Here is a 26,928-nt window from a genome sequence, read left to right as displayed (position 1 = left end):
AGATAATTCTCATGGATAAACAAAGTGTGGTACACACATACAATGGGATATTATTCAGCCTTGAAAAAGGTAGACATTCTGACACATGCTACAACCTTGAGGATATTACGCCGAGTAAAATAAGCTGGTCACAAAAGGACCAACACTGTGTGATTCCACTTACGCCACGTACCTAGAGTCATCAAGTTAATAAAGACAGAAAGTAGGATGGTGGTTGCCAGGGGCTGGAAGCAGGGGGGATGGGGAGTTACCGTTCAAAGCATTCAGAGTTTCAGTTTGGGAAGATGAAGAAGTTCTGGAGGCGGACCGTGGTGACAGTTGTACAACAATGTGCATGTAATTAATGCCAGTGAAGTGTACGCTTAAAAATACTTAAAATAGCAAATTGTATGTTATGCATATTTTACCACAATAAAAGAAAAACATTTTAAAGGTAATTCTACGTGCTGTGTAGAGGATGAACAGCAGGGTTGGGGCTTCAGAGATGAAGCTGAGAGACCTTCGAAGACTAAAGTGCTGAGGGCAGCCTGTCGGAGGGGTGGAGGCCTGACTAGGCAGTGGCCGTGGGGGTGAGAGGAGAGGGCAGATGTGCCGTCCAGGTCATTCCGGACTTGGCCACGGACTGGACTGGGGAGAAGGGGAGGGAGAGGTCAGTATGTCTGTGACCTAACAACAAATGACAATAACAGAATACGAAATGCAGTAACAAGAAAGCATTCCCAAATAAGTTGTGCTAGTGTAGGATTTCATGTTTTCATTTTCAGAATTGTCTTTAACGTTGTATTAAAAAATGATGTATCTGGGCTTCCCTAGTGGCGCAGTGGTTGGGAGTCCACCTGCCGATGCAGGGGACACGGGCTCGTGCCCCGGTCCGGGAAGATCCACATGCTGCGGACCAGCTGGGCCCGTGAGCCATGGCCGCTGAGCCTGCGCATCCGGAGCCTGTGCTCCGCAACGGGAGAGGCCACAACAGTGAGAAGCCCGCGTACCGCCAAAACAAAAACAAACAAAAAAAAAACGATGTATCTTTTTTCCAACAAGATTTTAAAACCCACACATAAGGCCATTTACAGTCTCCAAACCCGGCCTGTCTCAGCACGCAGGACACTGCATCAGACCCCCGTCCATTGGGTCGTGTTCCAGTGGGATCTGCTTCAGGAGCTCAGCATCCTCCTGACTCCCGGCTTTTGTCTGACAGCAGAGGGGAGCAAGTGCAGTCCCAACACTAAAAAACACGAGGCACCGAGACGGGTGCTTTAGGGAAATGATCTCATTGAATCCTGGAGACAGCTCGGCATCCTCAACGCTGTGTGTCCTGGGGCTGAGCATTTCCTATTTGTAAGCGTTAGTTTCCTGTCTGTAAAACAAGGATAACGGTATCCTTTGAAGGGTTGCAGTGAGGAGCAAATTAAAGTATTTGAACAGTGTTTTCAACTCAGATTGTCTCTTTCTTTGGCAAGGCCTGGGAGGGTCTGCTGGAGGTTACGGGGGCAAAGAACAGCAGCTAAGCTTCCCCACCTCAGCCAGCCTTTGTCACTACGGCTGGACAGGGAAGGATTTTATGAATCATTGTGTGGCATGCACGTGCTACATCTTAGTAAGAACGCCATCATTTTATACCCATTTTTTGTCTGGGGTGTAAGATCTTTTAAAACCCAGGCCCCCAGTCGCCTCCCAAGTGACCTGACCTCACTCCACCAGATGGAATGAGTCCTCCTTCTTCGTGCTGTGTCGCCTATGAATACGCTTCATTATTGCACCTTCTATGTATTGATAAAAAACTACTATAACCACGTTCTAGACACCTACTTTGGCTGCTGGATTTGAGCTCTGTGAGAAAGGCATCCCCAGGGCGGGGGAGAGTAGAGAACAGGGCAGGTGCTCAACGAGTATTTGTTAAAATAAAATTGAAATAAACCAAAGTGACGTTCCAGCAAAGGAGCCATAACATGTTTCATTGTTATAAAAATTACATACATGGGACTTCCCTGGTGGCACAGTGGTTAAGAATCCTCCTGCCAATGCAGGGGACATGGGTTCGAGCCCTGGTCCGGGAAGATCCCACATGCTGCAGAGCAACTAAGCCCATGCGCCACAACCACTGAACCTGCGTTCTAGAGCACGGGAGCCACAACTACTGAGACCACGTGCCGCAACTACTGAAGCCCACATGCCTACAGCCTGTGCTCCACAACAGGACAAGCCACCGCAATGAGAAGGCTGCGCACCGCAACGAAGACCCAACACAGCCAAAAATAGATAAATAAAAATTATATACATATACACATATATACATAATGGAATATTATACAGCCATAAAAAGAAGGAAATCCTGCCATTTTTGACAACATGGATGGACAATGAGGGCACTATGCTAAGTGAAATAAGTCAGACAGAGAAAGACAAATACTGTATGATCTCCCACATATATGGAATCTAAAACAAAATAAAACAATGACTCATAGATACAAAGAACAGATTAGTAGTTAACAACAACAAAAAAAGTAACCTGATCATAGGTCATAGAATATTTAGGGAATATATGAGATTAGAAAGAAGGGGAAGTAATCCATTTTCACATCCCCCAGTGATAATTTTGGTAAACATTAACCCGTATTTCTTTTTTTTATATATTTTTATTTATTTGGCTGCACCAGTCTTAGCTGCGGCATGCAGGATCTTTGTTGTGGTGTGGAGGATCTTTAGTTTTGGCATGCGAGATCTTTAGTTGCAGCATGTGGGATCTCTAGTTGTGGCATGTGGGTTCTAGTTCCCTGACCAGTGATCGAACCCAGGCCCCCTGCATTGAGAGGGCGGAGTCTTAACTGCTGGACCACCAGGGAAGTCCCAACCTGTATTTCTTTCCAGTCATTTTTTCCTAGATGTGCTCTGTTTTTACATAATGATTTTGTAATTTATACATGCAATTTTTAAATCTGGCCTCTTTTAACATTATAACTGTTACAATATTTCATTCTTAAATCTCAAGGTCAGTTTTCATTCTTTTTTCCCTCTTTGATCTGGATTAACCATTTTTCCAAAAATCATGTTTCTAAAATAACAATATAAAGAATTAATGTCTCGAAGCTTTCAAAATTGCTTTATCAATAAACCCTGTTTTTATAAATTGAATCTTATATAGAACTCCAATATACAAAGAGATAATACTTTATTCAAACAAAATCATTTTCTAAGTCAAAAGCCTGGTATTTGCTTGTGGCAACATCAGTCAATTCGCACACTAAGGCTATTTAGATGAAGACAAAATTGGAGCCTGGGGCTATGTTACAGCCTCTGAGGAGCTACACCCACAGAATCACGGCACCCTGAACACCCTGGGATTCTGTGGCAGCTCCATAGAGAAGGGGACAGACCTGCCAGCTCCCCAGGAGCCTGGCAGATGGGTTTCCCTCCCCATGCCAGGCTGTGACCAGTCAAGACTTACAGGCAGTTCCAGGAGCCTCCCTAATTCCGCCAAGTGAACGGAGGAGAGGAAGAAGCATCTCTGAGGAACCCCATCTACCTCGACACTCACATAGGTGACTTGGGGGATTGCCTTTAAACAAAGCAGCCACTTATCTCTGATTTTCCAGGGCAGAGGCTAGGATTTTGTCCTCCCCACCCCCAGCCTGATTTCTCCCTTCTGCCCCTCTCCTGCAGTCCCCTCTCACTCAATCTGTAGTCAAGGGCTTCCCTGGTGGTGCAGTGGTTAGGAATCTGCCTGCCAATGCAGGGGACACGGGTTAGAGCCCTGGTCCGGGAAGATCCCATGTGCCGCGAAGCAACTAAGCCCGTGCACCACAACTACTGAGCCCACGTGCCACAACTACTGAAGCCCACGTGCCTGGAGCCCGTGCTCCACAACAAGAGAAGCCACTGCAATGAGAAGCCTGCGCATCGCAACAAAGAGTAGCCCCCACTCGCTGCAACTAGAGAAAGCCTGTGTGCAGCAAGGAAGACCCAATGCAACAACACAAAAAATAATTAAAAAAAAAAAATCTGTGGTTGAACCTTCCAACAGCCTTTCTGAAGAGATGAGAGAGAAGGAAGAGAAGACGGTATATTTTCTTGTGTCTCTGCGTTTCGGGACAGGAAGCTAGCTCTGGTCAGAGGCCTCTTCTGCCGGCTGGAGTGAGGGCAGTGAAGGGCAGTAGTACAAGCTGGAGCATCAGTGCACACAGTTCCCACTAAAGTGACCTGAGGACACCGGGCAGAAATAAATATGTCAGAGGTGTACAAAATACAGCCGTACCCGCCTCCCCTAATTTGTTTTATAACACAAAAATAAAGCAATTGTTACACAAGGATACTCCAATTCCTCTGGCAGAAAACAACAGCAAATGATTAGGAAAGAGTTGTTTTGTTGAGAAGTAGCTCTGGGATATTCAGCAAGCCTGTAAATGAGTTATGAACACCTGGTAGAGTGGAAGCTGAAATGCAATACGGGAATCTAAGAATTAGAATGGATAGAGCCTGGTCAAATCCAGGCCAGCTGCCCCTGACCCTCTGTCTGTCACCTCACCTCGGAGCAGGCTCCCACCCTGCCCTGCTCCTGTTCACATTTGTTGGTGCCCAGCACCCTCTACTGGCAACAAGAAAAGTCTTTCTTCCTCCAGAAGTTGGCAGTTTTGTCACTTGGCAGGTGGTGACCAACAGAATCCCTTTCTGTAGGGTTGCCCTTCCTGCCCAACTTGAGATTGCTGTCAGATTTTATTTTGATAAAATATTAAGTTCCAGTCATTTTCCACAAAGACCTTCAAAGGCACCTACGTTTACAAGCAAAGGTTTCAAAGGCACTCCGTGGGATATGCCATATGATGGATGATGAATATATTCGGAATTCTATGCTTATTGTTTTTATAAAATACGTCATATTAGGGCAGTAGTACATTCATTCGTTCATATTTTTTGAGCAGCTTCTATGTACCAGGTACTAGAAAACAGACAAATATTTCTGCCCTGATGGAGCTTATCTCTATGGGGTGAGGGGGGCGGAGAGGGACATTTAATAAACAAGTAAAATAAATAGTATGAAATTGGTGGTACAATAAAGAATACGCAGGAAAGAAAGGTACAGATGTGTATGGGGGAGGGGTAACTGCCTTTTTAAATTAGTGAGGATATCTGGAGATACAATGTTCTGGGCAGAGGGAAGTTGGTGCAAAGCTCTGGAAGCAGAGTGTCTTTGGTGTGTTGGGTTTGTCCAAGAAGCAGCAAGGAGGCCGCCTTGGCTGAGGTGGAGTGAGGCAGGGAGGAGATGAGGTCAGAGAGGGGTGAGGGCATAGACTGTGAAGGGGTTGCCGGGGATTGTAAGCAAGCACTTGGGCTTTTTTTTTTTTTTTTTAATGGGCTTCAAATGCTTGGCTTTTTTTTTTTTTTTTTTTTTTTAATTTTTGGCTGTTTGGGGTCTTCATTTCTGTACGAGGGCTTTCTCTAGTTGTGGCAAGCTGGGGCCACTCTTCATCGCGGTGCACGGGCCTCTCACTACCGCGGCCTCTCTTGCTGCGGAGCACAGGCTCCAGACGTGCAGGTTCAGTAGTTGTGGCTCACGGGCCTAGTTGCTCCGCGGCATGTGGGATCTTCCCAGACCAGGGCTCGAACCCATGTCCCCTGCATTAGCAGGCAGATTCTCAACCACTGCGCCACCGGGGAAGCCCAAGCAGTTGGGCTTTTTATTCAGAGGCAGATGGGGCTCTAAACAGATAAGTGACATGATCTGGGGTACACACCTCCAAGTGTTTTACTGATAGACGTGCACAATTAATGTTTGGAAACTAGAGGTCTGCAGAATGAACTCTAAAATCAGCCCACTGTTTCCTTTCACTAAGACCCACATTGGAGGAGGAAACGTGAGTTGTCTTGAAAGTTGAGAACTTCAACAAGCAGATGTGACAGGCCTTCCTAGACTAATCGTCATTCCTATGCTAAACCTCTAAGTGCAGCAAGGGATCTAGTTGGTAAACTGAGGTATCCAGCACTGGGGGCCTTCTCCGTACTGAATGCCCATTTTCATTGAGTATTTGTCTACACTCCTAACTCTCTTCCTTACTAGTCCTGATTCCTTACCTGAATCAGACTTCTCCCCAGAAACAAGTCGACAGACAGATGGCTTAGAGGGCCTGTGTGTCACAGTGACACCTGGATTCCCCGTGTTCTAGATCAGACACACACGGAGTGTCATGAAGTTTAACAGTTGGTACCTTCCCGATTTTGATCAGAGCCAGCCTAGACTTGTTAATACTTGCTATTAAAATATTGGACTTTCTGGGAGGCACTTTTAATTTAGAAAAACCACTAACAGGGGCTGGTTCAGGTTGGTAATCTGAGAACATACATTTAACTCCTTCTTGCAAACTCCCACTTAAGTGACCAAAGGACTATAACAAGAAAACTCTGTATTAGTACTAGAAATGGAGGAGAGAGAAAGGGTGCTACCTTCAAATCAAAGTGTGAGCAAGTAAGTGAAATGAGTCAGACAGAGGAAGACAAATTCACAATCTGACTTACATATAAGGAAAAAAAATCAAGCTCATAAAAAAAAAAAAGAGAGAGAGAGAGAGAGATCAGACTTGTGGTTACCAGAGGTGGAGGGTGGGAGAGGGGGAACTGGAGGAAGATAGTTAAAAGGTACAAATTTATAAGATTAAAAAGTACTAGGCTGTGATAACCTATATAAGAATCTAAAAAAGAATGAATAAACGTATACGTATAACTGAATCACTTTGCTGTACACCCGAAAGTAATACAACATTGTAAATAACTATATTCCAATAAAATTAAAAAAAATTTTTTTTTAAGTACTAGGGATGTAACGTTAACAGGACTATAGCCAACACTGCTGCCTGGCATGTAGGAAAGTTGTTACAAGTAAATCCTAAGAGTTCCCATCACAAGAATTTTTTTTCCTTTTTTCTTTTCCTTTTATTGTATATATTTGGGAAGATGGATGTTAGTTGAACATATTGTGGTAATCATTTCACAATATATGTAAATCAAATCATCATGCTGTATGTCTACAACTTATACAGTGATGTATGTCAACTATTTCTCAATAAAGCGGGAAAAATAGAAGTGTGAGCCCGGGCTTCCCTGGTGGCGCAGTGATTGGGAGTCCGCCTGCCAATGCGGGGGACATGGGTTCGTGCCCTGGTCCGGGAGGATCCCACATGCCGCGGAGCGGCTGGGCCCGTGAGCCATGGCTGCTGAGCCTGCGCGTCCGGAGCCCCCAACAGTGAGAGGCCCGCGTACCGCAAAAAAAAAAAAAAAAAAAAGCGTGAGCCATTGGAATGGACCCCAGCAGAAGCTCATTAACATCCCCACCCGTGGACCAGTGAGAGCTGGACAAACTACAGCCACATATAATGAGGTCAAGATGGTCAGTCTCGGTTCACCGTGAACCTCCTAACTTCCGGTCTTTAATGCTACAAGGGGCAATTTCAGAATTATGATCTTCTTACTTTGCCAGTCAAGGTCATTTTGCTTTGGGGAGCAGGGTGAGGGCTGCTCACACTTCCACACTCAGTGAAGCAGGGCACAGCTCGAGCTGGCAACTGAAGGGCATAACCACGCCACTTGGGAAAGGGGCACTGGCCCAGCCAACTTCATGCTGCCACAACAGAAAAATTCTTTGGACACGGCTGCCCAAATCTCTCACACGTGAAAGAACCTCTAATCTGACAAAGTAAACCTCCACTAAATCTAAACTCTCCCCTTCCCCCTTTGAGTGTGCTTTTTAAGATTTGCACAGGTACCCACATAATTTGAAGAAAATGGATTTCAACTACCTGAACTAGAAAAATAATCCTAAGCAACAGAAGAACATACTGTGGCAACCATGAATAAATACCCTTCAGATGCCCTGGTGGAGAGCATCATTGACTGATGGTCCCATCGGCTGCCCCCTGGATCCACCAGGTTCACCCCAGCCTACACTTCCCGGGGACTCTTTCTAGCCAATGAGCACGGTGGGGTACTAAGGCAGGCCCATTCAGCGAGATGCTGGATTCCAACAGATGACTTTGGCTTGAGTCTCCATCCGCCTGGCTGAATCTTTCTTGGAACTGTAGTCCGAGATTCTTCCCATCTCCTTTCTTCCCTCTCCTTCCATGGGTGTCAAACCTAGATCTAAAGCCTCTCCCTACCTTCTCTGGCACCAGCCCCCAGCCGCAGCCCCCAATGAATCTCTTGTATATCTAATCCCATCCTAGCAGACCTAAATGCACGCACATGCAGACATACTAAAAAATCGAAAAATTGTAAAGAAATCAATTTGAGGGATTAGAGGAAAGGTGCCCTTATGAAAGAGAAACAGTAAACATAGAAGACCCTAAAGCACATGCATACCGAGTTTCAAGAGAACACATCTAAAAACAGAAGCAAGTAAGCATGAAGAGGGACTAATCTGAGAGTGAGAAAGATTCTCTAAGGGAAAAACCTAATTGCTGACAACCTCAGGAGGAGTGGTAAACAGCAGACTGGATGTGGCGAAATATCAGCTTCCATGGAAACAGAACAGAGAATAAAGGCAAGAATCAAATAATAGGAGAATAATGGTCTAAAATTAAAAGGCTAGTCTTCAGACCTCAAAAAGGTTTCCCAACACTAAGAAATATTAAGGAAGAGACCATACCTAGAAATAACGTGGTGACATTTTAAAATCTAAAGGATAAAGATATAGAGGTATCTATCTAAGGAGAAAAATTCACATTGTGCACAAAAGAAACTCAAAATGAGACAGAAAGCTTCTCTTCTGCAATACTCTATCCCAGAAAACAAAAGCAAGTATCTATTGTTTTTAAAGGAGAAGACTGTAAGCTACGGATTTGATATCCAGTCACGGTATCACATATGCAAAGGTAACAGAAAAACACTGCCAGGTATGTGACGGTTCAGAAAGTGCACCACCCATATACTCTTTATTTAAAGAAAAAAAAGAAAGAAATTAAGAATACCAGCAGAAGACCAAAAAAATAGTAATAATTAAAGAACTGGGGCTTCCCTGGTGGCGCAGTGGTTGAGAGTCCGCCTGCCGATGCAGGGGACATGGTTTCATGCCCCGGTCCTGGAAGATCCCACAGGCCGCGGAGCGGCTGGGCCCGTGAGCCACGGCCGCTGAGCCTGCGCGTCCGGAGCCTGTGCTCCGCAACGGGAGAGGCCACAAGTGTGAGAGGCCCGCGTACCGCAAAAACAAAAACAAAAACAAAGAACTGGCCAGACTATGTAGTATGATACTGGAACATTAATTTGGGCCCAAATAAAAACTGAGACATTACAAAGGGAAGGGAAGGGAGTGGAGTGAAGATACAGTAAAAAAAAAAAAAGCAATTAAGAGAAACCAGGAAAAACAGAGCGGTGTCTCCGTAAGGTTGTTTCTATCATCATGAAACAAGGTAATGTCCAAAATATTCCTGAAAGAAGATAATAAAGAAAAAAATGCACTTCTTTTTGATTCCTTAGGTAACCACTTACTGTCCAGTTTTGCCCAAGGCATTTCATTGAACAGCTGTTTTCTGTGTAATAACCATACTTCTATATAAACAGAGAGCCCCTGGTAATACCGTGAAGGGAATTTTGGCATTGGCTTTCTCCTTTACAGGAACACCGTTTGAAAAATCAGACAAAACCAATAGCTAAGCACGTCTAATAAATGCTGTGCAGAGTTTAGCCCATTACATTTATGCCTTATGTAATCTTCACAACCCTACCATTATTCCTTTTACAGCTGAACAGACTGATTCCCAGAGAGGTTAAATAATTTTTCCAAAGCCACATAGCTTGTGAAGTGTATGAGCTAGGACTGGAAATATCTCCAAGTCCAAGTTCTCTATCACTACACTAAAATGCTTCATTTTCTCCAGAATAAAAGCACTTACACACAAAATTGTGCCTATAATTTTACTTGTAGTTTTACAGACAACCCTACTGAGGTGTTAGGAACCATTAATACGTGTGTATGAACAATTTCACCACGTAAAATCATCCCTTCATAACTCAAAATATATGGACTCTTGCAATTCAGTTTATAAAGGTATAGATACACACACATCTGTAATGCAGTACTAGAGGTTCTTCTCCTAATATGGCTGAGCAGCTTCTTTTGGACCAACCTCCTGTTGTTAATAGGTATAAACTCTGGACAAAATACAAAAAAACAACTAACTGAATACACTGGAGAATGACCAGAAGCAGGCAGAGTTCACACTTCAAAGAAAAGAACAGCACTGCGGAAGTCTCCCACTTTTACAGTTTTTAGTCCCTATTCTATACCTTGCCAGGCAGCTAGAACTCTGATGGGAAAACTGCAGAGTATTGTTGATAAGAATTCAGGGAAATCACAGCTGCAGGAAAGTGAGGGAGGAGGTCCTGCAAGGCAGAGCCAGAGAAGGTAAGCCAAAACTTCTGTCTACTTTAACTCTGCCCCCTGAACCACACAGGCACAGGGCAGACTCTAAGCAGCAACTGAGATATGAGGTGCTGCCCACCTAGAAAAAGAGTTCAGGGTTTGAGTCCAGCCAAGTTACATGCCTAATAGGAAACAAAGAGCTATACTCTTGAAGGCATAGAACAGAATCCAGAATCTCTGTCAAATCATTCACCATATCCAAGATACAACCTGAAACTACTCGACATGTGAACCATCAGGAAAATGAGATCCATTTTCAAGAAAATCAACAAAGACTGAGCCTGAGATGATCCACGTGTCAGAACAAGCAGACAAGGATTCTAAGGCTGCTTTTTCAAGTTTACGTGGAACATTCATCTAGACAGACCATACGCTGTGTCATAATACAAGTCTCAATAAAACTGAAAGGATCGAAATCATAAACAGGCTATTTTCTGACCACAGAAACCAGTAAAAGCAGAAACCAGTAAAAATAAAATACTTAGGAGAAAAAACAAACACTTGTTCTATGTTACGCCATCCATAAAAATTAACTCAAATGGATTAAAGACTTGAACTTAAGACCTGAAACCATAAAACTCCTAGAAGAAAACATAGCGGTAAGCTCCTTGACATAGGTCTTGGCAATGATTTTTTTCAATCTGACACCAAAAGTATAAGCAACAAAAGCAAAAATAAACAAATGGAAATATATCAAACTAAAAAGCTTCTGCATAGCAAAGGAAACCATCAACAAAATGAAAAGGCAGTCTACTGAATAGGAGAAAATATTTGCTAATCATGTATCTGATAAGGCGCTAATATCCAAAATATATAAAGAGCTCATATAACTCAACAGCAAAAAAAACACAAATCAAAACCAGAGTGAGATATCACCTCATACCTATTAGAATGGCTGTTATCAAAAAGACTAGAAGTAACAAGTGTTGGCAGGGACGTGGAGAGAAGGGAACCCTCCTGTGGCTTGGGCTTCCCCGGTGGCGCAGTGGTTGAGAGTCCGCCTGCCGATGCAGGGGACGCGGGTTACTGCCCCGATCCGGGAAGATCCCACATGCCGCGGAGCGGCTGGGCCCGTGAGCCATGGCCAGTGAGCCTGCGCATCCGGAGCCTGTGCTCCGCAACGGGAGAGGCCACAACAGTGAGAGGCCCGCGTACCGCAAAAAATAAATAAATAAATAAATAAATAAATAAATAAATAAATAAATAAAACTAGAACTACTATACAATATAGCAATTCCACTTCTAGGTATTTATCTGAGGAAAATGAAAACATTAACTTGAAAAGCTATACGCACCCCCATATTCACTGCAGCATTATTTATAATAGCCAAGATATGAAAGCAACCTAAGTGTCCATCGATGGATGACAGATGAATGAAGATGTGGTAAATATATACAATGGAGTATTATTCAGCTGTAACAAAGAAGTAAATATTGCCATTTGCAACAACATGAATGGAACTTGAGGGCACTATGCTCAGTGAAATAAGTCAGATAAAGACAAATACTGTATGACCTCTCTTAAGTGTGGAATTAAAAAAAAAATTTTTTTAATTAAAAAAACCCCTCAAGCTGATAGATACAGAGAACTGATTGGTGGTTGTCAGAGGCAGCGGGGTACAGGGTGGGAGAACTTTTCTTTTTAGTTTAAATAAACTGAAAGTTTAACATTTGCTAATTAGACAACATACTTCTAGGTAATCCCATGGGTCAAAGAATTCACAAGGGGGCTTGCCTGGTGGCGCAGTGGTTGAGAGTCCGCCTGCCGATGCAGGGGACACGGGTTCGTGCCCTGGTCCGGGAGGATCCCACATGCCACGGAGCGGCTAGGCCCGTGAGCCATGGCCACTGAGCCTGCACGTCCGGAGCCTGTGCTCCGCAACAGGAACGGCCACAATAGTGAGAGGCCCACGTACCGCAAAAAAAAAAAAAAAGAATTCACAAGGAAGCTAGAAAATACTTGGAACTGAGTGAAAATGAAAATACAACATATTAAAATTTTTGAGATGCAGCTAAAACAGTGCTTAAAGAAAAACTTACAGCTTTAAATATTTATACTAGAAAAAAAGTCTAAAATCAGTGACATAGGACTTACCTTAAGAAGATAAAGAAAAAAGAGCAAAGTAAACCCAACCTAAGTAGAAGAAAGGAAATGATAAAGAGCAAAAATCAATGAAATTAAAAACAATTAAAAATCAACAAAGGCAAAAGTTGGCTCTGAAAACAGAACAAAACAATAAACTCCTAGCTAGACTGATCAAGGAGAAAGCAGAAATTATCAGTACCAGAATGAAAAAGAAGTTACCACTACAGCTCCTATAAGATGTTAAAAGGATAGAAAAGACTATTATGAATAACTTTATGTCCACAAATCTGACAACTGGGGTCAAATTCTTTGAAATTATAATTTACCTAAACAACAGAAGATGAAACCCAAACTCTGAATAGCCCTATATTTATTAAAGAAATAAGTTATAAGAAACCTTCCCACAAAAAAAACTTCAGGCCCAGAGGGTTTCACAAATTAATTCTATAAATCTAATAATGAAAAAGAGGATAGTTAGAATTTGGTTATTAAAAAGTCACCTTTAATAGCAACAAGAATAATGTCCAAGAGTCAACATTATACAGGTTGTAAGCGCTAGCCTATAAAGAAACAGGAGATCAGCTCCGATGAAATTCACTTCTTCTTCCCTTTCGAAGGCTTGGCATATAAAGCTGGATCTATCTGCTCCTTTGCCAGTCCTCTGACAGAGAAGAGCCTCGCCGCCCGCTCCTGGAGAGTGCCCCCGCACTTCAGTCCCCGGGCCGTGAGTTCACACTTGAGCTTCTCCAAACCCAGCAACTCCACTTCTGCAACAGAGCTGAACGCCAGTAAATCTACAGTTTCCTGACCAATATCCTGAGAAGAAGAAAAAGAAAGAAAAATTTTAAATAGGTCCATTCCTCTGAATAAAACTTTCTTCAATTGTCATCGACCTTCTGTTTTTCAAGAAATCTTCATTTAATATGTCATATCTTACTACTGAATTTTAATAATCATGCTATTCTCTACACATTGTCAATACATATAATTAATAAATATTAATTTTTTATCTATATACTTAGAAACAAGTATTCAGAAGAGTAACAAGTTATAGAATTCTTGAACAGATTCTTAATATTACTTTTCTTTTTTGATTTTTCCAGTAAAAATTCAAACAGCAAAATGTACCTCACCTACCCCCATACTATGACCAGAGAAAAGAGCAGCACCCTATAAAGCCTCATTTTAATGAGATTCCTATGCCTGTGAATCTACTAACCCCATAATCCTAAGCTTTCTATTTTAATCAAATAACTGTGATTATCAAAGTTCTCACTTATATAACTTGACAAATTTAAATGCTGTTCAAAAGACTTGCAACTGTTCTATCCACCAAGTACCTTTATAGACTTTAAGACAAAATTAAATACTTTTTTTTTTTTAATTAAATACTTCCAATGATGGGTGCTCTGCAAAGAATGAAAACATTCACCACCTAGGTTTTTTTTTTCTTTTTTGCAGTACGCGGGCCTCTCACTGTTGTAGCCTCTCCCGTTGCAGAGCACAGGCTCCGGACGCGCAGGCCCAGCGGCCATGGCTCACGGGCCCAGCCGCTCCGCGGCACGTGGTATCTTCCCGTACCGGGGCACGAACCCATGTCCCCTGCGTCGGCAGGCGGACTCTCAACCACTGCGCCACCAGGGAAGCCCTAGGGTTTTTTTTTAAAAAACATATTCAAAGGTCAGTAATTTTCTCTCACAGTAAGTTGTTTTTTAAAAATATTGAAGAGCTCTAGGGACAAACTATCTTTCTAGGTGATCTTTATTTTTTTTTAAAAAAAAGTCCATTTTGTTAAGATTTCTGGAGTGAATCTTGGCTTCTTTATATACGGCCAAATCCTAAACCACCACTTATGTGTCTTTGGAGAATCACACATGGTTGTACATGATTATTATGAATACAACAGCTACAACTACATCAAGAACAAAATTTTCACAGTCAAAAGCTCAAAGATTGAAAATCAAATCAGGTTTTATTCTATTTTCCTTTCTTCATTTTTCCAAGACTAGGATAAACTCCTAGCATATATGAGTAACATAAAAGCTACATGCTTGTAACTCCAGAGATGGTGTAAGGGTCAATTTAAAGCCCTTAGCATAAAAAATTTCACTATCTTCCCTAGAAAGGGCAATATGTGCATTTTTGCTTATTTAACCAGCACCAGTAGGGAAGGTGCTGGTTAAATAAATAATGATAAGCTTTGTGTTTACCAAAGAAGCCAAGTAGTTCAGGTTTCATCTATCCTAAAAAGCAAATCATTAGACTGAAGAGTGAACGTTAAAGATTTTTGCTGAAGTAAGTCCACTAAAGGCGGCAAATAACTATTTAAGGAAAAGCATGCACAATGAAAATAAATTTTAAAAAGGTTGAGTGTGGGGCTTAAGATTTAATGATAAATTTAAAAGGAGCTGCTCCTCTTCTACAGGAAAGATCTTCACATCCAACTGACAACTGTATTCAAACAGTAACTCACATGAGAAAGAAAAACTAAGTAACTAGAAATTTAGTGATAGGAAAATAAGCACATTTTATCAAAGCTAAAAATGCCATCTATCATAATATGCATATTATTAGTGCATGTTATTAAGAAAGAATAATAATACCAATTAAACTATAAGGTGATATATATTCAAATTCAGAGATATTAAAACGTGAAAAACGTGCATCTTAGAATTGATGAAATATGGAACCAAGGACACCACCTAGTGGCAAAATAATACCAATTCCAGAGCTTTAAAAAAAACAAAAACTGGGCTTCCCTGGTGGTGCAGTCGTTGAGAGTCCACCTGCAGATGCAGGGGACACGGGTTCGTGCCCCGGTATGGGAAGATCCCACATGCCGCGGAGCGGCTGGGCCCGTGAGCCATGGCTGCTGAGCCTGCGCATCCGGAGCCTGTGCTCCGCAACGGGAGAGGCCACAACGGTGAGAGGCCCACGTACCACAAAAAAAACAAAAAACAAAAAACTAAGGATTTTGGGGGGGGACATGGCAAGCTTCACCATCATCTATACTTCTGATTATTAAACAAGCTTTTCCACTAAGCAGCTGATGGGAAAAAGCACATCTTTTCATTTTAACGACTTACTACAGAGATTAAACTGATTTGGCTTCAGACATCACCCCCCGCAAATTTACTTACTGTGTTTCCTGACTGGCTTTCCTCCAGCTTGGCAACAGGTATGTTTTCCCTGTCTCCTCCAGGGGCTCCCTTGGCACCTCTTTCCCCATCAGTCATTTCTTTGGTCTTCTGCTCCTTATTCAGTCCAACTCCAGCTGCTTCCTTTTCTAAGGGTTCTTTACTCTCTGCCTCATTTTTCTCCTGGGTTTTCTCTGTTTCTAAAGCCATCTTCCTTTCCATGTACTCCTGGATAGATGCCTCTCCCAGCTCAGCATACAAGTCTTCTGAAATACCATTCCCAGAGTCCGTCACAGGGGTCTGTAGTTCTTCTCGTGATCTAGAGTCTGCACTCAAAACTCTTGCCTGCTGAGAGCTACTAGGAAATTCGGCTGCCATCTCAACAACATCACTGCCATTTTGGGGAACGTGAAAGCTCATTCCTGAAGTACTAGGTGCTTCTGCACTGTCATCATCGGAGCTCGCAGAGCCAGACCCTTCTGCAGTCTCTAGTCCTTCCATGCCCAACCTATTAGAAGCAACAAAAAGGTTTAACACCATTTACAGCTTCTACTTAAAAAAAAAAAAAAAGAGTTGCAGTTTGTCCAGGAAACAGACTCTGAATAAAGGTATCGGCTAGCTAGAGAGGAGAGTAGGTGAGTTTCAGAACAAGATACTCCAGAGAGGGATAAAAGGAAAAAAAACTTCAGTGAGACTGGAAGCAACATGCCAAAGATCCAACAGGATCTCTTTTTAAAAGCTGTGACTCTCTTAAAACAAACTGGTTTTGCTTAAAACTTTTTTCCCCAATACTGTATGAATTTTAACTGTTGGAAATTAGATAAAATAATAAACAATTAAAAGAAAATCCTGGGAACTCCCTGGCAGTCCAGTGGTTAGGACTCAGTTTCCACTGCAGGGGGCACAGGTTCAATCCTTGGTCAAGGAACTAAGATCCCGCATGCCACATGGCACGGCCAAAAAAAAAGAAAGAAAATCCTGTTTTATTCATAATTGCCCAAGACTGGAAACTACCCAAACCTCTAACAGCTAGAGAATGGTTGATAAACAAATTGTGGTACAGACATACCACGCAACAATACTTGGCAATAGAAAGGAACGAACTACTGATACAATATAATACCATCTGTGGATCTTGAAAGCATTATTGTAAGTGAAAGCAGCAGACATAATGACATTCTGGAAAAGACAAAACCATATGAACAAACATCACACCAGTGATCAGCGGTTGCCAGGAATGGAGGTGGGGGAAGAAAATTAACTGCAAAGGGACACGTGGGAACGTCTTAGGGTGATAAAAATATTCCATAGCTTGATTTTGGTGATGGTTACATGACTGTATATTATAAAATTTTCAAAACGTGTAGAACTGTTCAAAAAGGGTGAATTTTGGGCTTCCCTGGTGGCGTAGTGGTTGAGAGTCCGCCTGCCGATGCAGGGGACACGGGTTTGTGCCCTGGTCCGGGAAGATCCCACATGCCGCAGAGCGGCTGGGCCCGTGAGCCACAGCCACTGAGCCTGCGCGTCCGGAGCCTGTGCTCCGCAACGGGAGAGGCCACTACAGTGAGAGGCCCGTGTAGCGCAAAAAAAAAAAAAGGGTGAATTTTACCATATATAAATTATACCACAATAAACCTGGCTTAAAAAAAAGAAACCCACAGGAAATACTACTATCTTTTCTCTCAGGAACATTTAATTCACATTTCAGAAAGAACACAAAAAATTCTATGCTGGACTCACAGAGTTACATGGTGTTTAGTTAATAATTATCTTTCTATCCCCAAAGGGGAGGCCAACAAGGAAACCAAGATCCATTTGCACTTATCATATTCTAGAACTCGGCCCAAGGGAACTGAGCTGGTAACCAGAGGACCAACTGGGAAGGGTGGGAGAACTGTAAGAAGAATGGATAAGAAAAAGTACTGTTGTGCTTTTCACCTGCAGGTACAAAAGTGGTGAAGAGAGGTCTGGCAAAGTGACCAAAGACCTCAGTGATGACGACGAAAAACCACAGAGAAAACAGAACCACCTGGAAAGTAAAGCCATGGCTTCCACCTGGAATTTCTGAAAGTTAACTCTTTCAACACCTAACAGTAATTCAAGTATAAAGCTATTTTTATGTGACTTTCCACTGTAAGGAAAAGAATTATCCTTTAGATTCTGTGAATGGCACTTATGGCAGAAACCATTACTAATGTATACAATGTGAGAATCACCGAAACCTGAACTGAAGCACTCTGGAAAATTTCTGAGCTTCCGTCAGACTTTACTTAAAAGTATGTTTATTCCAGGTAGATAAGAAAAAAATATAGTAGGTAAGTTTCAGAACAAGATATTCCAGAGGGATAAATAGAAGGAAAAAAAAATTTTTTTTTCTTCAGTTCTCAAAGATCTGTTTGAAATGAAAATGAACACACTTACCAAAAGCATTTCCTCTTCTCTGCACTGGCTGCTCTGTCTGTTTTTGATTTGTTAGGCCGTTTCCGACTCTCACCGACTTCTGCCGATACCGTCTTGCTGGAGGCAGCCTGCATACCTAACCAGACATTTTAACAACTCAGTTTCTACTATCAGGACTAAGTTCAATTAAAGAATTTATAAATAATCTGAATTGCAAAAACAGCTGCAATCTAAAGCTCTACATTTAAATTTCTTAACACACCAAAATTTAATCCAGTTAAAAGGAGACTAATCTCAAATTTATACAGATTTAAGATAAGCATTCTGGCTCTTGAACCGGATTTTTAAAGCACCATGTCCAATTTGTAATTTTGAGGCTGACAGATTCATACGTATCTCTCCTCAAACCTAACGATTCATCCCCTTGTGCTTGTTATTTGCACACAACTGTCTTTCCCCTGTTATGCCATAACCCTTTTGATGGAAAAGACTCCTTCTTATTCAATTGAATGCACAACAGCCCTAGCATAATGCTTTGGATGCTAAAAACATAAAAGTTAATGAAAATCATTCTCATTAAAAACCGTGTTTTAAAAAAGGGACCTAAAACTGGAAGCAAAATGTTGGGGTCTAGGCACCTCCTTGAAGACTTAGCTTATTCCCATGAAGCACAAAAAGTATTCTTACCTGGGGCCCATGAGCCCACAGAGTTCAGGGGTCAAGTATGTCAAATGCTGTGAGAGTGTATGGGTTTTTTCCCTGGGTTGTATAAAAGATATACTGTATTCATTACTGAGGGGAGAAATTCCACAGCTTCATCAGTTTCTCAGAAGTCTGTAACCCAAAAAGGCTTAAGAACTGCCCTCTGTGTGGAACAGCTGGCTGCAGGGACGCCTGCTGATGGCACTAAGGAATCCTCATTCTCACCTCGGAGGACGGAATCCTCCAGACGCTCGGCCATCTCATGGCACTGCTGCTGGTAGTCGGGGCTGGTGAAGCAGTGCCTGGGTTCTGCAAGCTTCCGCTGCAGTCGTTCCAGGCGCTTTTGCTCCTTTTCAGCTTCTCGCTCGGCTTGTTGTTTTACCCACTCAGCCATTCTGGGGATGGGAGAGAAGAGATGTAACTGAATGGCCATATTATACACATGTGTTTTTATACATAAAACACCCCACCCAGACAAATTAATGCATTCTTGTTCATACTGTGATATTCCCTCAGAAAGGTGTGCCATGCTTACTACTTAGCATACTGTTATGGACTTGACTAAAACCCAAAGATAATTATTAAATTACAGAAAAAGTTAAATCTGATAACAACAAATTAGAGCATAAGTATTTCAAGTTTACATTTCTGATATGCATGGCATGCGTACAATCACTAATGCTAGAAAAGTATGTTTCTAAAAAAAAATAAAAACAGGTGGGCATCTTACGCTTTTTCGTGATTGACATCTCGCAGTCTCCTTCCACTGAGATCCCGGCAAGCTTCTCGATTGGTTGTCTTCTCAATCTGAGCACCAAGTGCTCGGAGCATAGAGCCAAAACCTGAGCAAATATGTTTGGAGAAAGCAGGTTAAAAGTGTTCAAGGATGGACAAAAGCCAAATTTGTGAAAACAGTATTATATCACAAGACTACAGGTGATCTCTACTTTCTTTTCCGTTTTAAAGGAAATGTACATCAAGATTCTAACCCAGGTGGCAAAGGTTAAGAGTACTGATAAACTTGGTTCAATCTCATGCTTTTTACACTTCCTCTTATACTCCTGCAATATTGTATCAATACCCACACCACTGGGCTATTTTAGAGGGCTTTACCTAGTGCCAGAAATCTCAAGATTCCACGATTAAGAATTTAAAAAATTATATGGTGAGATTTTGCAAGGAGGCAATTTTAAGCTGTCACTGGCTGATACGACAAGCTTCATTCTTACTGACACAATTTCGAACAGCAGGATGATTATAATCTGAAATGTTAGCTCTTTGAAAACCAAACCGAATCACCACAGATTTTGAGAAAGCCTAAGGATTACATGTTAGTGCATCAGGAGAAATACCAAGAACTGTTCATATTCAGTTTTTGCTCTTTTAGTTTCTTTTTTCTCTTCTAAGATGAGTTACTACAACCAGGACCTTAATCTACCTCAATCTGTAAATGGTTGTATTTCATAAAGTGACTTTAGACCTCTCTTGGAACTACAATAACTAGGCAAAAATCTTGAGAAAAGCACAAGGAGATTTGATTGTTTTGACACTCGTCTGCAAACTGGACAGAATAACAATCACCCCTCTTCATCTAATCCTCCCTAGAGTTTGAGAGCCTAGGGTGCCTAAGAGTGATCCAGCTGGAGAAGGTGGGAATTTTATCAGACGGTATCTACCTCAAAAAGAATAAAAGAGAAAATATGCAAAATTAGATAAGCAAACAAAGGATTTCACAAGGCAAATCGAGGCTGGTACATTACAGACACCAAGGAGTTTGTTAATTTAATACATATGGCTACAGAACACAGATGTGTTACAACTAAGCCATCAACATTCATGTCCTACCTCCTTTTCCACCACGAAGTCTGGGTTCCAAACTATAAACAGCTCCATGCTGCACTGTGTCACTGGTGTTAACGAGTAATCCATTGCATTTCACAAAGTAGCATTCCACTGGAATATCCTAGAGACAAGTTTGGGGGTTCTTTCAATGCTGTTTATGAGACAATACAAGTTTCTTGCAGAAAGGGACCTAGCTTATCTTTTTATTACTCCAGTTATAAGGAGACAGTATGTGTTCAATTAATATTTGTTGAATTGCAAAAATGGAAACTACTAAAAGAAAAAACTCATCTTGTATGATGTATTCTAGGTACAATTTCTTCCTAATACTTAATCATGATATATAGAAGAAATTTCTGCCTTTTGGGTGAAAATTAAAACTGCTCTCAGGGCTTCCCTGGTGGCCCAGTAGCTAAGACTCCACACTCCCAGTGCAGGGGGCCCAAGTTCGATCTCTGGTTAGGGAACTAGATCCCACACGCCACAACTAAGAGTTTGCATACCACAACTAAAGATACTGCACGATGCAACTTAAAAAAAGATCCCGAATGCTGCAAGAGCCCGCATGCAGCAATGAAGATCCCACGTGCCGCAACTAAGACAGGCACAGCCAAACAAATAAATAAATGTTAAAAAAAAAAAAACAACAGAAAAAAAAACCTGCTCTTTCTCCTTCTCTAATAGGAAATAGGAGTCAAGGTAGAATATTCAGTGCTCAGACCTAGTAACTCTGAAGGTCCCACTTCCTCTGACTTTTAAAAACAGGTAGTATCAAGTTGAACACTGAGTGGCCCCAAAGTTTAAAAGTGACATCATGAAAAGTGTAGATAGGGGTAAGAAGAGAGGAGAGGAGGAGAAAAAGTATGATTTGTGTGTGTGTGTGTGTGGTACGCGGGCCTTTCACTGTTGTGGCCTCTCTTGTTGCAGAGCACAGGCTCCGGACGTGCAGGCTCAGCGGCCATGGCTCACGGGCCCAGCTGCTCCACGGCACGTGGGATCTTCCTGGACTGGGGCACGAACCCGTGTCCCCTGCATCGGCAGGCGGACTCTCAACCACTGCGCCACCAGGGAAGCCCTGATTTTTAATATACTACCTATATAAGCTTTAACAGCTTTAGGACCAGCTGGCAGTTGGTGCCTCATCTCTTCTGCCAGCATCCCCCTGAGTTCCAGCCAATCACTGCAGAAGCCCAAGTACACTCCCCCAAACTCACTCTATGTATTTCAAAAAAATTCTCAGATCAAATGATGAAAAGAAAATATAAAAACTGTAAGTCTTTCTAAACAAGTTTCTAATGCCATAAAATGAGACAAGAGAGGAGTATTCACCAAAGTTATATGGAACTTAGGAGGCTGACAATTAACTCTGCAACATGAAGAAAAGAGAGATCTAAATAGGAATAGAAAGGAAAAATGCATTGCCGTCATCTTCCTGAAGTGGAAACTATGAACATTCATTCTGAACCACATCATACAGCTATTTCAATGGGACCCATTCATTCATTCAGCAAATATTAAGTACCTACTATTTGCCAGGTACTTTTCAAGTGTTGGAATACTACCATGAATACTACAGTGAATACAGATCCTGTCTCATGAAGCTAACATTCTAGTGGGGGAAGACAAATAATGAACAAATTATATATCATGCCAAGTGGTGATATGCAGGGTAAAGGGGATAAGATATGTGGATGGGTGTGGTGGTAATCTATTTAATATATATAGTCAAGGAAAGCCTCTCTGATCAAGTGACATTTGAGCGGAGAATTAAAGAAAGTGAGAGAATGAGCCATGTGACTACCTGGGGGAACAGTATTCCAGACAGAGACAAGAGCAAACGCAACAGGAATGAACTTATTCAAGGAATGACAACACAGCCAATGAGGCTAGAACGAAGTACACAAAAGGGGAGTGATAAGGCCTTCGAAACCACTGTAAGGACTCTGGATGTTACTCTGAATAAAACTATTGTAGAGTTTTGAACAAAGTGCGATCTGAGTCATGCTCTTAAAGTATCACTCTAGCTGTTAAACTGAAAGTAAGACTATAGAAGCAGAGAGATCATTGAGAAGCTATTGTGATAATCCAGGTAAGAAATGAAGGCTATTTGTACCAGGGCAGTAGTGGCAGAGATGATGAGAAATGTGAGATTCTGAGGATACTCTGAAGGTAAAGGCAACAGGATTTGCTAATGCTCTGGGTGAAGGGAGTGAGATCAAGAGAGGAATTAGAGATGATTGCAAAAATCCAGTCTGATAAATGGGAAAATGGAGCTGTCATTCATTAAGAGGGAAAAGGAAGTTTGAGGGAGAAAATTAGTCTCATCTCAGATATTTTACTTTGAGATGTTTATTGCACAGCCAGATGGAGATGCCAAATAGACTGGTGGCTATACAAGTCTGGAGTGTGGGGAAGAGGTCTGCACTGGGGATTTACATTTGAAAGTTGTCGGCATACCATACCGACGGTAGTTAAAGCCATGAGTATGGATGAAATCACTGGGATGAGGGAGGGGCCCCTCCAAGATTAGAGTTCAGGCTGATGAGGAGGAAACTGTAAAAGACTGGAAAGGAGAGGCCAGTGAGGTGGACGAGAACTGTGATATCTGGACAAGTGAGAAAAGTGTACTCCGGCGGGGAGTGGTCAATTGTGCAAACTGGCACTGACAGACAAAGCAAGATGAAAACTGCAAACTGATCACTGGATATGGCAACATAGAAGATACTGACCAGTATGACAAGGAGCTGTTCTGTTGGAGTGATGGGAACAAAAAACCCGAACTAGAGTGGGTTCTAAAGGAGAAAAGTTATATGTTCAAGAATATTTTTTTATAAAGAAAATCAGAGAAAATAAGGTGATAGCTAGAATGGATGTGGGCTCACGTTTGCACACCGGTAGGAATGATGCTGTAAAAAGGGAAAACACTGGAAAATACAGGGGAGAAAGAACTAACGCCCAAATAAGTCTTTCAGTAGGTGAGGGGGAGGGGTTACTGTACAAAGTAGAAGATAATTGCAAATTATTTGTAAAATAATGACAGTGCATCCACAGTAACCGACAAGGAGGCTGAATATACAGCAGGTACCTACCAGAGGCACTGGTGTGACGATGCAGAAATTCTCTCCTTACTGCTTGAGTACAAAGTATGATCTTTGGGATGGAAGAAGTCTTGGAGATTTAAAGAGAGATGTGAAAAAGTAATCTACGAGAGTGAAAGAGTGATGAACTGAGCAGTGCCTCTCAACCCTTTTCACACCATGGTATACACAAATAATATTTGGATGACACCCTAGGAAAAATGAGCCAGGCTATTAAAGATGTGTTGAGATCCTGGGTTCTGTCCAGCTGCCCAAGGACTACTTAGATCAATATTCTCAGCAGTCCTGCAACCCAGTGGAAGCATGCTCTGGGTTAGAGAAATACAGTAGAAATGCCAAGCACCACTAAGTTTGGTGTTTATGAATTTGTAGTGAGACTTGTTTGCGTGATTAGTTCCCCCACCACAGTCACTGCCCAGATGCCAGGTAAAACAGGTGGAGAGCTGGATTTAAACTGACTGGAGTTTTCCCAGGCAAATATGATACCAGGAGAGAGGAGCAAGGGAGCTCAGGCTATATGCAATGATGTGATTAACATGAAGGACTATTCTTGCCTATAAAATACTGTCCACTTTAAAGAGTTCTAAAAATTAAATGAGACATATAATATACCTCCTATATGTTTAATGTTTATAAATTAAAAGCTACTTTAGTTTCTTTTAATATCTTATATATCCAATGGGTATGGTATTTCTAAAATCCTAAATAACTTTAAAAGACTTTAACATGAAGGCTGAAAGATTATACATCATGCATCATACTTCATTTCCAAACAAAACTGCTTATTTAACGAGACAACTGATTAACAAAATGGCATTTTCTACTTGTTAAGATTCTTGTCAGTTAATAATCACTAGTAGAAAAAAAAACAAAGAAAATTTACAATCAATTTAACTGTTTTTAACCATTACAGAGCATTTCAAGCAGAAAGTATTACGTGTGTCTTTGGCCAATCAGCCGAAGGCCACCAGAGACAACATATAGTTCAACAACTCAAATTTCTTGACTCACTACAACAAGAGAGGGACTGCACACAAGAGGAATCATGAGGTGTCTCACCAACAAATAAAAAGATATAGTTATTATAGGATTTGGGGTGGATGGAATTTAGGTAAAATTTAAATGAAACAATGTTTCGAGAGGCTCACAATAAAGCAGGGCTGTGTGTATAAGAGTCAACATCAGGTCTAGACTGTGAAGGAGATCCAGGCTCCTCTTTCCTCGGAAACTACAAAGTTAAGAGAAATGTGGAATGTTGTGTCCGGAAACCCCTAATCTGAAGCTCTGCACCTGCGAAATCAAGAGTGCTTCTCTACATCAAAGTGACTTAGATTCTCAAGGTAAGAGTGGGATGCTTCTTACTGATATAACTTCCAACAGCAGTTTATTCTTATAGTCTATGATTTTTGAGGTAAGGTTTCACAAAGACTAAAAAAGCAGCAGACTTTCAAGGAAGTCATTATGACATTTCATCACTGTACCATGTCCTTGGGAGAAACACTGTTTCCTATTAACTTTGCAGCTAGCTTTATCTGTGTATTATCCCAGTGTGATGAAGAGCCAGGCTGACTTTTACTTTCTCAGGGAGAGCTAACACTAACTTTATCATGTGTCAGAATAGTTCTGTTTTAAAAGGCATAAGCATGAACTTGAGCTATTTTTATTCGTTCCAGTGTCTCATCAAATGCCCTTTTATAAGTTTTGTTCATACTTGTTATGGCCATGTGTCTTAAGTATATGAATGAATCCATTCGTTTATATTTCTTGCTTATTTTAAACTATTTTTTCCAAGACCCCTCATAATTAAGATCTTATTTTTTTCTGGTCTCACTTTGGATCAACTGTCAGTAAGTTTGAAAACTGGTCATCAGATAAAAGTCATTTTCAGAGATATTAAAATCCAACTATTTTGGAAAATATTTCCCCATTCAGATGGTAAAAACATTTCTGACAGTTTTTAAACTGGACTGAAGTCTAGGAAGAAAAATGGGGAAACTGAAAAACCACATTATTTGCAAACAGACATTGCTTCTTCATGGAACCAATCCAAGTAAAGATTTGGTTTAGACTGCAGTGTTAACGTGTTAATAGGAGATCAAATGTCAAAATTAAAATTAGATTCATTGAGACCAGCATATTCTTTAAATAACTGAATAGGTTTAATATCTTATAGATGGTAAAAGCTTGCTTACTTTATAATTAAGTAAACCACACATGTAACTTTAGAAGTCAATGACAGGTTTTCAAAAATATGCCTGGGCAAATCAGAGCATCATAATGATTAGTGAAAACATCTACATGACAGGCCCTAAGAATCATGCGCTCGACATGACCTATGTGAGTGCTTGGCCCCGACCAGTGACCAGATAAATCCATTTCCTTCCCAACCATCCTTTGGCCTGGGTTTGGATATGACATACTTCTCTAGGTTGGAGCTAAGAGGGCTGTGTTATCAGTGGACAAAAAATGCACGTCACATAAGCACAGAGCGAAAGTAAGGAAACGAGCCTTAAAAATCATCTGGTTCAACTGCCTCATTTACGAATGAAGAGAATACCAAAGTGTATTCTGTTAGTCCAGACTGAGGGCCGGACTAAACGCCCGTGAGCGGAGGGGTTTTTCTCCCTTCTGTGAGACAAAACCACCACAAAACAAAAGCAAAGGCAGGGCTCAGCATCAGTTTGAAGCACCTTAAAACCCTAACCCTCAGCCTCAAAAACTGAGAACCCCAAAGAATAGACGTGCCCCCGACAGACCCTCACCGCACCTAATCCTGCCCCTGTCCTGCTTTCCCATTCCTTCCAGGAACCACAAACCTGACCTGATCTTGGCAGTGTCGGTGGATAAAATCGCGTACGGAGCGCGTGGCCGAGGTACACCACACCGCCTTGCACCCGAAGCTGGGGCCCCGAAGCCACACCACGACCGCAGGCTCCGCCATTTCACCCAATCGCCGAATCTCAAGACTCCCAGAAGCGCTAAGCGCCACAACCAGCTCGGCGTATCTTGATGACGTTGAGCTCGCCCTCCAGCGCCCCGCCCCTCACATCTTCCGCTCGTCTTGTTCCTCCCCTGGGGATAGTCACGTGACTTGGGGCGGCGGGGCCTGCTGCCTGGGGGAGGGGAACAGGAAGAGCCTGGCAGAGGCAGATAAGCCCGCGGAGCACCCGGGCGAGGCGTTGCTAGGAGAAGTTGCTAGGGCGGGGCTCCAGGGACTCTCTATAAAAGGCTAGCGCTGGGTTAGGTTTCGAGCGTTCTGGC

At 42.0% G+C, this 26,928-nt stretch overlaps 1 protein-coding gene across 1 annotated transcript; it reads right to left on the bottom strand.

The window, feature by feature from the left end:
• Positions 1-12,836: 12,836 nt before the first annotated feature.
• SDE2 (SDE2 telomere maintenance homolog) lies at positions 12,837-26,678 on the bottom strand. Its single transcript, XM_065888704.1, has 7 exons — positions 26,489-26,678; positions 20,573-20,690; positions 19,458-19,569; positions 18,953-19,122; positions 18,047-18,161; positions 15,629-16,133; positions 12,837-13,304 (listed from the first exon to the last, which is right to left on the bottom strand). The coding sequence occupies exons 1-7, from the start codon at positions 26,606-26,608 to the stop codon at positions 13,083-13,085; spliced, it is 1,362 nt and encodes a 453-aa protein (XP_065744776.1). The 5' UTR covers positions 26,609-26,678; the 3' UTR covers positions 12,837-13,082.
• Positions 26,679-26,928: the final 250 nt, after the last annotated feature.

Source organism: Phocoena phocoena, chromosome 1 (assembly GCF_963924675.1).
Source record: "Phocoena phocoena chromosome 1, mPhoPho1.1, whole genome shotgun sequence".
Lineage (NCBI taxonomy): Eukaryota > Metazoa > Chordata > Mammalia > Artiodactyla > Phocoenidae > Phocoena > Phocoena phocoena.
Note: the sequence above shows the minus strand (reverse complement) of the source record. Positions and strands in the feature narration are given on the sequence as shown.